The sequence below is a fragment of the Schistocerca nitens genome, chromosome 12, assembly GCF_023898315.1.
Source record: "Schistocerca nitens isolate TAMUIC-IGC-003100 chromosome 12, iqSchNite1.1, whole genome shotgun sequence".
NCBI classification, from domain to species: domain Eukaryota; kingdom Metazoa; phylum Arthropoda; class Insecta; order Orthoptera; family Acrididae; genus Schistocerca; species Schistocerca nitens.
Genome location: NC_064625.1, coordinates 133,649,633 through 133,663,214, shown reverse-complemented (window position 1 = coordinate 133,663,214; position 13,582 = coordinate 133,649,633). Strand labels below are relative to the sequence as shown.

The 13,582-nt window shown below is 44.1% G+C and overlaps 1 protein-coding gene across 1 annotated transcript in view; it reads right to left on the bottom strand.

The window, feature by feature from the left end:
* Positions 1-13,582, bottom strand: part of LOC126215100 (natterin-3-like) — a 130,241-nt gene that overhangs the window by 107,410 nt on the left and 9,249 nt on the right. Inside the window, exon 2 of the mRNA XM_049941750.1 lies at positions 5,589-5,633. Coding sequence (XP_049797707.1) covers positions 5,589-5,633 — 45 coding nt within the window. The remainder of the gene's footprint in view (positions 1-5,588; positions 5,634-13,582) is intronic.

The window sequence follows — 13,582 nt, the reverse complement described above, 5'->3', positions numbered from 1 at the left end:
CATGAACAGAGAAGCGTATGTTATAAAAAAAGTGTAATTTAACTGAATGATTTTCACATATTTATTATTTTGAATGTGAATAGTACGCGTTGTTTTATTGTTTGGTTAGTATTTATAAAGCAGATGTTACGCCATTTCGTAATAGGACAGTCAGCTAGAAACGAAGCTTTATTTTCGGATATCTTCAGCTTCACGCTATTGCTTGTCAAAAAGATTTCGACACTCTTGAAAGTGTTTCATGAAGTGTTATGTTGTGTTTCAGTACCTGTGCCAAGCCCGAATCTCGTCCGACACAGAGCGGAATGAAACATCAATGTTTCGATACAAGCACAGGTGGACTGAAACAGCCTTATTTTGAAACAACGATATAGTTTCTGTGTCTGGCTCGAGATCGAATCTGGTCCGGTTATCCGAGACAGGGGCGGAATGAAACAGCACTGTTTCGAAACAGTGAACCACAGCCGTTCCGAAACACTGAAACAGTTCCACGTATCGATACACTGTATCGAAACATAGAAACAGTGGTCAAGTCTAATGGCTACTGTCACAGGTGCGGAGGGTGCTCGCTATGTATTTTGGTTTCATGAAACGAACTCTGACGATGATGATGATGATGTTTGGTTTGTGGGGCGCTCAACTGCGCGGTTATCAGCGCCCAATATTTACTCAGTCCGATCTCGCCACTTTCATGACAAATGATGAAATGCTGAGGACAAACAAACACACTGTCCCAGGGCGGAGAAAAACCCCAACATGCCCGGGAATCGAACCCGGGACCCCGTGATCCAGAGGCAGCAACGCTAGCCACTGTACCACGAGCTGCGGACGAACGAACTCTACAACAACTGCTCGAAGTAAATGTCGCACCGAGTACTCCAAAGAAACTCCAAGTAGGCCTAAAATTTGCAGCTTTGATGGGACGGATTCTTCACTGCGTCGCTATAAATCGCCAGGTCGCCCACATGTTGATGATAGCGTCGAACAGGTTAGGGAGAGCTTTGCCCACAGTCCACGAAAATTAGAGCGACGTGCGTCTCTCAAGACTGGCATTCCACAAAAGACTGTCTGGCGAGTACAGTATAGACGTTTGCATTTGAAACCAATGCCACAGCACGTTACTGATACAGATAAGGTTGATCGTGGGGAAGTCCGTGCGAAAATGTTGCTTCGGATAAAAGGCGATCTGAACATAATAATCTTCAGCGATGAGTCAACATTTCGATCCGGGTCATGGCGAACACTCACAACTGCAGAAAAGAAGGCAGCGAAAATTAAAAAAAAGGCTCAAATAGCTCTGACCACTATGGGACTTAACACCTGAGGTCATCAGTCCCCTAGAACTTAGAACTACTTAAACCTGACTAACCTAACGACATCACACACGTCCATGCCCAAAGCAGGATTCGAACCTGCGACCGTAGCAGTTGCGCGGTTCCAGATTGAAGCGCCTAGAACCGCTCGGCCACACCGGCCGGCCAGCGAAAATCCACATGCATCTTGGAACATTCGTCACAGCCCCCAAGTCATTTTTTTCATGGAGACAACTTTCACTGATATTGTGTATCGCGATATGCTTGACAACTTTTTAATTCCACAGATCGGTGAAGATGACCGACATGGGTTGGTTTACTACCAGCAAGACGGTGCACCACCTCATTTCCCCACAGAAGCTCGAGGTGTCCTCGATAATCGCTTCACAGGTCGGTGGATTGGCCGTGAAAGGCCAGTCGCATGGTCACCTCGCTCCCCACACCACTGGATTTCTTTCTCTGAGGTTTCATTAAAGACCGTGTGTGTGTGTGTGTGTTGTTCCCCTAAGAAATAATTTGGCAGATCTGAAAAAACGAATCCATGGTGTCGTTGCACAAGTTACACCCGATTTGCTACATTGAGTGTGGAAAGAAATTGATTACCGGTTTGATGTTTGCTGCATCACAAATGTTGCTCACATCGAACCAAAACGATACTTGAAACGTTGACATGAAGCTTGAACTTGTTTGTTACAAAATGACACTGTGGTGTCACCGCCAGACACCACACTTGCTAGGTGGTAGCCTTTAAATCGGCCGCGGTCCGGTAGTATACGTCGGACCCGCGTGTCGCCACTATCAGTGATTGCAGACCGAGCGCCGCCACACGGCAGGTCTAGAGAGACTTCCTAGCACTCGCCCCAGTTGTACAGCCGACTTTGCTAGCGATGGTTCACTGACAAAATACGTTCTCATTTGCCGAGACGATAGTTAGCATAGCCTTCAGCTACGTCATTTGCTACGACCTAGCAAGGCGCCATTACCAGTTACTATTGATGCTGTAAAACATGTACCGTCAAGAGCGATGTTTACCATTTATGGATTAAAGTTAAGTATTCCACAGCTACGTCCTTTTTTGCTAGTCTAATTTCCTTGACCTGTTCCAGACCTCACGCCAGCCTGCGTGAGCTAAAACGCGTGCCTTTCGGCTTCCTCTCATACAGGGTTGGCTCTCTTGCCAATCCACAACAGACACATCTACCGATTCTGTAAGTTACCTCAATAAATTTGTATATCTACGAATATGATGGAAGCATAGGAAAATAATTAGTATGTGTGCCACAGCCGAGACTCGAACCTCAGTCTTCTTGCTTCCAAGACAGAAATTGTAACCATTATACGACAGCAACCCTGTGGTTAATACTGCACGAACTACGCAAGTCAATTGCCCTCCCAAACACAAACTTCGAACTTATCTGCAGCTTATTTTCCCCTTAAATTATCCCGGCATTGGAATAGCACCCCAGCATTGGACGTAATGAGAAAGACGAGACTTAAATGTCTCTGGGAAAAATTTAATTACAAGATCTATAAGATCACTTATGGTACAGGACTTTCCCATTACGTCCAACGCTGGGGTGCTATCCCAATGCCAGAGAGCTCTGGCAATAGTGACAATGTAGGGGGAAAATAAGCTGAAGTTATGAAGTTTGTGTCGGGGAGAGCACTCGAATCGGGTAGTTCGTGCATCAATGTTAACGATAGTGCTGTAGTGGTGTAGCGGTTAGCACTTCTGTTTAACAAGTAAGAAGACCAGGGGTTCGAGTCCCGTCCGTGTCAGGAATTTTAATTCATTTGTTCTGCTTCCATTTTTAACGTACATAAAACACTTACTTATAATTTGTATATCATTCCAAAGTTGTAAGTCCTTTTTCACTAACCCTATATCAGATCGACAGGAAGTGCAAAATGGCTAAGCAGGGATGGCTAGAGGACAAATGTAAGGATGTAGAGGCTTATATCACTAGGGGTAAGATAGATATTACCTACAGCAAAATTAAAGAGACCTTTGGAGAAAAGAGAACCACTTGTATGAATATCAAGAGCTCAGATGGATGAAATGAGATATACGATACTGCGTGAAGAGTTTGACAGAGCACTGAAAGACCTGAGTCTAAACAAGGCCTCGGGAGTAGACAACATTCCATTAGAACTACTGACAGCCTTGGGAGAGCCAGTCCTGACAAAACTCTACCATGTGGTGAGCAAGATGTATGAGAGAGGCGAAATACCCTCAGACTTCAAAAAGAATATAATAATTCCAATCCCAAAGAAAGCAGGTGCTGACAGATAAATCACAGCTGCAAAGTACTAACACAAATTCTTTACAGACGAATGGAAAAACTGGTAGAAGCCGACCTCAGGGAAGATCAGTTTGGATTCCGTAGAAATATTGGAACACGTGAGGCAATACTGACCTTACGACTTATTTTAGAAGAAAGATTAAGGAAAGACAAACCTACGTTTCTAGCATTTGTAGACTTAGAGAAAGCTTTTGACAATGTTGACTGGAATACTCTCTTTCAAATTCCAAAGGTTGCAAGGGTAAAATACAGGGAGCAAAAGGCTATTTGCAATTTGTACAGAAATCAGATGGCAGTTATAAGAGTCGAGGGGCATGAAAGGGAAGCAGTGGTTGGGAAAGGAGTGAGACAGGGTTGTAGCCTTTCCCCAATGTTAGTCAATCTGTATATTGAGCAAGCATTAAAGGAAACAAAAGAAAAGTTCGGAGTAGGTATTAAAATCCATGGAGAAGAAATAAAAACTTTGAGGTTCGCCGATGACATTGTAATTCTCTCAGAGACAGCAAAGGACTTGGAAGAGCAGTTGAACGGAATGGACAGTGTCTTGAAAAGAGGATATAAGATGAACATCAACAAAAGCAAAACGAGGATAGCCGGCCGCGGTGGTCTCGCGGTTCTAGGCGCGCAGTCCGGAACCGTGCGACTGCTACGGTCGCAGGTTCGAATCCTGCCTCGGGCATGGATGTGTGTGATGTCCTTAGGTTAGTTAGGTTTAAGTAGTTCTAAGTTCTAGGGGACTGATGACCACAGCAGTTGAGTCCCATAGTGCTCAGAGCCATTTGAACCATTTTTTGAAAACGAGGATAATGGAATGTAGTCGAATTAAGGCGGGTGATGCTGAAGGAATTAGGTTAGGAAATGAGACACTTCAAATAGTAAAGGAGTTTTGCTATTAGGGGAGCAAAATAACTGATGATGGTCGAAGTAGAGAACATATAAAATGTAGACTGGCAATGGCAAGGAAAGTGTTTCTGAAGAAGAGAAATTTGTTAACATCGAGTATATATTTAAGTGTCAGGAAGTCGTTTCTGAAAGTATTTGTATGGGGTGTAGCCATGTATGGAAGTGAAACATGTACGATAAATAGTTTGGACAGGAAGAGAATAGAAGCTTTCGAAATGTGGTGCTACAGAAGAATGCTGAAGATTAGATGGGTAGATCACATAACTAATGAGGAGATATTGAATAGAATTGGGGAGAAGAGGAGTTTGTGGCACAACTTGACTAGAAGAAGGAACCGGTTGGTAGGACATGTTCTGAGGTATCAAGGGATCACAAATTTAGCATTGGAATACAGCGTGGAGGGTAAAAATCGTAGAGGGAGACCAAGAGATGAATAAACTAAGCAGATTCAGAAGGATGTAGGTTGCAGTAGGTACAGGGAGATGAAGGAACTTGCACAGGATAGGGTAGCATGGAGAGCTGCATCTAACCAGTCTCAGGACTGAAGACATCAACAACAAAAACAATATCAGTTCTACAAATATCCCGCTAAATGAGCACGAGGGGAAAAGTCAAAACACAGAATTCAAGCGAAGGTTACCAAGAGTCGTTTTTGACACGCACCATTCGGGACAGGAAAAGAAGATTGGGGAAGTGACACGGTACACAATGTACCCTCCGCCACACACCGGGCATGACTTTCGTACTACCGCCTCGACGTAGAGAGAAACATTTTAAGTTAGATGGCCGAAATCCCCTATCTTGTAACTACGGCAGCTTACTAGCGTACGACTTACGTTCGTTTTGCATTGTGGAAATTGCACAACCTGTGATCGCTTCAGTGGGGTAGTGAGTAGGGAAGCATGCTGAAGGGAAGCCGTTCTCCAACCTTTTAATTGCAGCTTTTTCAATACTATTTTCATGCACCAGCACAGTGAAGCTAAGCACCAGAACAAATACTGTGAGACCTGGAAGCGATTCAGCGCATCCATCCAAGCACAAAACCATACAATGACGTAATATGGGTACGTACCATCACTATCGGAAGATGAAGAGGAGGAGGAAGACGAGCTGGAACCTGGAATTTGACGAGAAAGAAGAAATCAGCACGTAAGTGCTTACCATATCACATACAGAACTGCAGGGCAACTGAAAGGGAGGAAAACAAAAAGCAGTGGGGAATTTGCAATGAAACTTCTAGTTACAGCGCTATTGAAATGTCACATTGCTATTATTTTAAAATGAGTCATTTGTTGTTGATAAAATTATCTGTACGTAATGCATACTGCGTTCCACCATCGTAGCTGATTGGTCGACCGATCATCGCTTCATTTGTGGCCCGGCAGCAAACGTCTGGCGCTTTGCCCAGCGAATATTGGTCTTCCTCACACGTGTCACTCCTGACCAAATAACAACACAAACTGTGTTGTCCCAGGATGACATGTGCAACCAACAGCCCAAAACTCACTCTGTGAATTGCTTCAGCGGCTTTGCAGTTCGATATTTTCTTGCGAGAAAAGGGAAAAAAATTGTAAATTTGTGATACGTTCCAATGGGACCAAACTGCTGAGGTCATCGGTCTCTAGGCTTACGCACTACGTAATCTAACTTATGTTGAGGACAACACACAGCCGGACGGGGTTGGCCGAGCGGTTCTAGGCGCTACAGTCTGGAACCGCGCGACTGCTACGGTCCCAGGTTCGAATCCTGCCTCGGGCATGGATGTGTGTGATGTCCTTAGGTTAGTTAGGTTTCAGTAGTTCTAAGTTGTAGGGGACTGATGACCTCAGAAGTTAAGTCCCATAGTGCTCAGAGCCATTTGACAACACACACACCCATGCCCGAGGCAGGACTCAAACATCAGACAGGCGGGGGGGGGGGGGGGGAGGAGAGAGAAGGGTGCACCATTGTTCGTAATGCGAAATACAGGCAATACTTTTGCAATTTCCTTTAGAGTACTTTCTACGACCCGCCGGGCAGTTGGGATGTCCCTGCAATGGCCAATAGATCTGAAGCACTATTGTAGATGTTTTGATACTACAATCCCCAACGGTATACCCCTTTATTCCGAGAAGACATGCGTGGAATTGCTCCACTGATACGTCTAGCTTCATGGTCAAGCGCTCCGCAGGCCCGAGGAAAAAAATTGTCTGTTACTTACGCTTGTTACACCATCTCACTCCTTTCTTAGTTAAGATACAACTGTTGGGGCTGGGTTAGCTAGGGACCACCGCCTGACAAGGTGCAGACATTTTTGTTTTTAGGGTCAAAGTGGCGGTGGCAAGTAGACCCCCTATTTTATGGGTTCGTTCATAATCAGGAATGTGAAAAAAATTGGTCAACGCTACAGACCCTCATGCGGGGGCTCGGTGGTTCGATTCCCGCTGCTGCCATGAATTTTTCCTTACAAGGGGACCCTCCATACTGCAAATCACGGATCTTGATGCGCTTCAAATACACTCCTGGAAATGGAAAAAAGAACACATTGACACCGGTGTGTCAGACCCACCATACTTGCTCCGGACACTGCGAGAGGGCTGTACAAGCAATGATCACACGCACGGCACAGCGGACACACCAGGAACCGCGGTGTTGGCCGTCGAATGGCGCTAGCTGCGCAGCATTTGTGCACCGCCGCCGTCAGTGTCAGCCAGTTTGCCGTGGCATACGGAGCTCCATCGCAGTCTTTAACACTGGTAGCATGCCGCGACAGCGTGGACGTGAACCGTATGTGCAGTTGACGGACTTTGAGCGAGGGCGTATAGTGGGCATGCGGGAGGCCGGGTGGACGTACTGCCGAATTGCTCAACACGTGGGGCGTGAGGTCTCCACAGTACATCGATGTTGTCGCCAGTGGTCGGCGGAAGGTGCACGTGCCCGTCGACCTGGGACCGGACCGCAGCGACGCACGGATGCACGCCAAGACCGTAGGATCCTACGCAGTGCCGTAGGGGACCGCACCGCCACTTCCCAGCAAATTAGGGACACTGTTGCTCCTGGGGTATCGGCGAGGACCATTCGCAACCGTCTCCATGAAGCTGGGCTACGGTCCCGCACACCGTTAGGCCGTCTTCCGCTCACACCCCAACATCGTGCAGCCCGCCTCCAGTGGTGTCGCAACAGGCGTGAATGGAGGGACGAATGGAGACGTGTCGTCTTCAGCGATGAGAGTCGCTTCTGCCTTGGTGCCAATGATGGTCGTATGCGTGTTTGGCGCCGTGCAGGTGAGCGCCACAATCAGGACTGCATACGACCGAGGCACACAGGGCCAACACCCGGCATCATGGTGTGGGGAGCGATCTCCTACACTGGCCGTACACCACTGGTGATCGTCGAGGGGACACTGAATAGTGCACGGTACATCCAAACCGTCATCGAACCCATCGTTCTACCATTCCTAGACCGGCAAGGGAACTTGCTGTTCCAACAGGACAATGCACGTGCGCATGTATCCCGTGCCACCCAACGTGCTCTAGAAGGTGTAAGTCAACTACCCTGGCCAGCAAGATCTCCGGATCTGTCCCCCATTGAGCATGTTTGGGACTGGATGAAGCGTCGTCTCACGCGGTCTGCACGTCCAGCACGAACGCTGGTCCAACTGAGGCGCCAGGTGGAAATGGCATGGCAAGCCGTTCCACAGGACTACATCCAGCATCTCTACGATCGTCTCCATGGGAGAATAGCAGCCTGCATTGCTGCGAAAGGTGGATATACACTGTACTAGTGCCGACATTGTGCATGCTCTGTTGCCTGTGTCTATGTGCCTGTGGTTCTGTCAGTGTGATCATGTGATGTATCTGACCCCAGGAATGTGTCAATAAAGTTTCCCCTTCCTGGGACAATGAATTCACGGTGTTCTTATTTCAATTTCCAGGAGTGTATGTTGTAGAGGCACTTACCCTGAGTACCTGGCTATCCGTTTCTTTAGCGACGGTCTTTGGTTTTTGAGAAAATCGATTTTGAAGTTCATTGCGCGCTTTGTATACCAGTAACATTACGCCTACTCCCAGAGAGTCAGCGTAGCGTAGCGGTAAAGGTTCACAGCTACGGCGGTGGAGGTGCCGTGTTCGAATCCTACTCCCATATGTTTTTTATGTATGCAAGAAGCGTCCGGAAAATTTGGTCCTCACGCTCAAATCCGAGTAGACGAATTAACTGGGAAATAGAGAAATGCAGTCGTCTCCTGCACGAAATCCGGGAAGTTCACGAAACTGGTGTACGAAGAATTTTTTCGTTCTGTATCTCTTCCGTACGTCGGATAGAAAAAAAAACTTTGTACATTATCGATTTGTGAGGGGGGGGGGGGGAAGCCAATTTAACTTTATACGATCGCGTATTCACTGATGAAAGAAAAGCGAGCACCTGCACCCTAAACGTGGTCCCACCAAAGTGCACTCCTTATTGCCAGCCGTGCGATGTTTATTTTTACCGACAGGTGGAATATCTTCACGAAAATTATTGAGAATGCTCCCGACTTCATGAAAGACATTAGGGACATTGCTTCTACGGAAGATATGATAAAATTATATTCGCTAATCCTACATCAATTCAGCGCACCTAATTTTGAAAGCATTATTAGATACCCATATTTCTCATCGAAATTAGCGGATGAAAGAGAAATCTTTTTGAATGCAAAAGAATTGTGTTTCCTGGTATGGCTCATGAAGAAACCGTGCGCATGGAAGACGGTTGTTTTAATAAAATGCGCGTGGTGCTGCGAAAATTTGTACTTCGGTTGTTACTATCATAAGTATCACCCACAATATTGTTCTGACACATCAAGCAATGTGGACGATGAAAAATAAGATTTTGTGATATTGTATGACAAAAAATTAATAACTGAATATATCTTTGAAGTAAAATTGAAAAATTCGGTCGATTTTGAAAAAAAAAAAAGGGTACACAAAGAGGATTTGAACATGGTATTGCCAGTACAGTAGCCGTGCACATTTACCCCTGCGCTACACTGACTAGCTCGGAACATGCGTAATGCTACAGGCTTCCATGATAAATTGTAATGATGTGGAACGAATCATTATTCACTGACATAATTTTTTTTCTAAATATGCCTCCATGATCATCATTTGTTAGTTCTTTCATTTTTTAATGACAGATTTTAGTCAGTAATTTCTACCTATCACCATTTGCACATAAGAGTAATAGGTAATCTTCTGCGAAATATGAGGAGTTGTCAAAGAGAAAAATTTTCAGTTTAGTTTCGAAATTCTACTTCCCAGTTTGTCAGGCATTTTATATCAATGGGTAAGTGATCAAAACTTTAGGTTCAAATGGCTCTGAGCACTATGGGACTTAACATCTATGGTCATCAGTCCCCTAGAACTTAGAACTACTTAAACCTAACTAACCTAAGGACAGCACACAACACCCAGCCATCACGAGGCAGAGAAAATCCCTGACCCCGCCGGGAATCGAACCCGGGAACCCGGGCGTGGGAAGCGAGAACGCTACCGCACGATCAAAACTTTAGGCTGCAGCATTGTGAACTCCTATTTGAGATACAGATGAGTCCCATAATGTGGCGTGACGAATGATATTTTTTTCTTCTAGTACTGTAATTTTGTGAAACAGTGATCCTGCTGAAGTGCAGAGGATTATTTACAACAAATTTCATGGGGAACAATCGTATTGTGAAACGGATAGATTGCCACTAGCATGCCGATCAGCATGCACCCAATACAAAAAGTTTTCAGCCCAAGCCTTCTTCTGAAAGGAAGCAAAGCACACATACACATAGGCCTACATACAATCATACACACAAAACTGACACAAACACATGACCGCTGTATCCGGCTGTTCTCGCCAGAATCTTTTTTAATGTGGTAGGAAATGCGAACAATGAATAATTATCGGCGGGAGGAATTAAGCGCATCAGATGCTGCCCCAACAATCGGCGTGATTACGTAGGCATGTGTTGTGACTCGTATATCGGAGCGATTTGGAAGGCAATGAAAAAGACAGGAAGGTAGAGAAAGAACGGACATTAAGTAAGGCAAATATAAAGTCAAATGGCAGGTATAAAACCACTACGATAAAAGTAAACAGTGCAAACGTAATACATATAAGCAAAGGAAAATACTGCTTGAACGGCTCCACTTACAAACGAAATGTTATTCCTTTAAACTTTAGGCAAAGATCGGATTGATCAGCAATGACATAAACAGCGCAACATATCTGATGAAACAACTACGTCTCCACACAGTCAAAACACCCAACACGGTCAAACTGGGCACGGGGAGATCATAGTGACGTCACGGATATAACCGCGCCGAACCTAATGTTTTGGGCTACTAGAGATGGTGGACAACGGTTTCAGGTTTGTGACGTAATGACAACTCCCTTCCTTATTTTTTATCTACATGGTCGGAGGTTTTTTTCGCTTTTCTTTGTCGATGGCTGATAACTCAGAACTAAAGACAGTCGTAAATTACACATACGGTATAATTCGGTTATCGTCAGAGATATAAATTTAATAACAAACCATATCTATGATATATAAATACCAGCAATAATCAGACGACGCCAATTTGGCGGTCTCTGCCTTATTACATGGTTAAATCTTTGCCGTCGCAGTCCAACTGCTCGCGGAAAGATCTCATTGTGGAATGACCCCTGGGCTAAGAGTGACGATATGTGGTGAGCCTGATTGTTAATACATTGGTGAGTATTCTGCATTCTTTGATATGTCTAATTTCGTCGTGTTAAACCTTGCCATTTTAACCTATGTTTAGACCGAATAATTCGAGTAACTAGCAAAATAATACCATCATCTGGAATACTCCAAAAATCAGAATCACAGAGGTTTCATGCAACACAGCTTGCGGAAGACGAAATTGCGGTTTTGGAAACCTATTTTCAGTGCTGTATTTACAAGTTAGGCCCGAATCTATTTTGTCAGTTTTGTTATAAATCGTTGTTTTCCGAGCGTCAGTTGTTCTACACGAATTATGTCAGTAACTTTGTTGTTCTGATTTCCCAGTCAATTTCGATCATCAGCATCTTTGTATTTTATTTTTAATGTACGATTGCCGTAAGAAAGAGTTTGTTCCGGAGAAGATGTTTAACAGTCTTATGAAAGACAATTAATGCGTGCGAAAATGGTTTATAATGGCCACCTACATTACATAAATAGTGAATAATTGTAATATCCCATTATCCTTCCAAATATGTAGAACACGTTCAGATGGAATGAGTGAGAGCAAGACGATTTATAGTGTCCGTCACTTTACTTCTCAGGACCCATCGACTGATTAATTACTAACAAGGGCAGGCCGCCAATTGTGAAATTCGGATTCGATTCATACTGCGCATAATAAAAGCTCATGGCCAGAGGTGTAATGTGGCAAAGCACCAAGATGCACTTCTCAGCCGTTGTCGAGAAAATCGACAGTTAAAAGAAACCGTTGCGGTGAAATACTCTCTACGGTTAATAGCGCTCGGGTTCGTCATCAGAAAGTCGCCTGATCGAATCTCACGCCATGCATTTTTTTTATTATTAATTTTCGTAATATATAGTAACGGAGTTTATATTTCATACCTGCCACAGCAAGTTTGTGTTCGTGGGGTCTCTATTCTAATTCGAACGTTTGACTTACGCTATACGTATTCGTTTCGGAATATCGTTTCTACGTCTTCCGTTAACTATACGTGGTTAATATTATGAAGACAATTAATAACATTTGTGAAATACAACTTTGTTTGCGGAAAACATAATGATGTTCGAAGTCGCCAGTTTTTCCACGACAAACGACTTTCAACAACTTATTATATGCATAATTGTTGCAACTGATTACCGGGAATTATATATATTTGAATTACAAAAAACAAATACTAAATAAAAAAAAGGTTGAATGGCGCGAGATTCGATCCGGCGACCTTCGGATTACGAAGCCGAGCGCTTACCGCTGCACCACGACGCTGTAGAAAATTAGTAATCGTAGAGAGTATTTCACCGCAACGGTTTCTTTTAACTGTCGATTTTCTCGACAACGGCTGAGAAGTGCATCTTGGTGCTTTGCCACATTACACCTCTGGCCATGAGCTTTTATTATGCGCAGTATGAATCGAATCTGAATTTCACAATTGGCGGCCTCCCCTTGTAAGTTCTAGACTTGTTATGTTTATTATTTCATATCATGTGACAATAATGAATTGCTTATGCACAAAGCAACTTTCACACGATTATTTAAAAGGAGGACGCTATAGAGAGGGATTCTAACATGAGATCATGCCAGGCCAAGACAATAGTCGACGAAATTCTCACAAGGAGGTAGAATAGATGCGTCACAGACGTGTGAAGACAGTTGACACGCGTATATTCCTGCATTGTTGACAAAACAACAATTACTGCCTACTTTGTTGATACAAAAAAATACGTTCTCTTTTGCTATATTTCACCTACGGCGATTAAGCTACATTTCTTACACAATATTGTGAAACCAGCCACTTTCACTGGTTGTGGTCGAGAATGTTTGTCACTAAAAGAGTCTTAAATATTTTCACATTAACCAACACCACAGGATGTAGGTGCGTTGCCACTTTTGCTAATTACATCAGCATTAAGATAACTAATTTTATCTAATACACTTAAACTGTTTCTCTTCAAATAAATTACGGAATTAATAACCTACTGGTCAGACCGGTTTTTTTCCCTTCACTTCAAACAAAATCATTTCGCCAACATTAATCAAAGTTTTCTAAGAGCAAGTGGCAATCTGGGAACCCAAGCACAGCTCAAAGATGGTTGAGCGATTATGTTTGAAGGGAAAATGACGTGGAACAGAAAGAGCAGATATATATTACCATCTCCAAAATGGATACTGGAGTGTCAAAATGACCAACAACAAGTGGTATTGGATAGCAGTTTGCCGAAAAATGCATTTGGCCGTCCTACGTATAAGACAGGGCAATGGGACACTAACTGTTGTACATATTTACATGACAAATGACATGTTGTGGTCTTGGTGTTATACGACAGCGTTACATTTCACGTTAGTCAACAATGCAGGA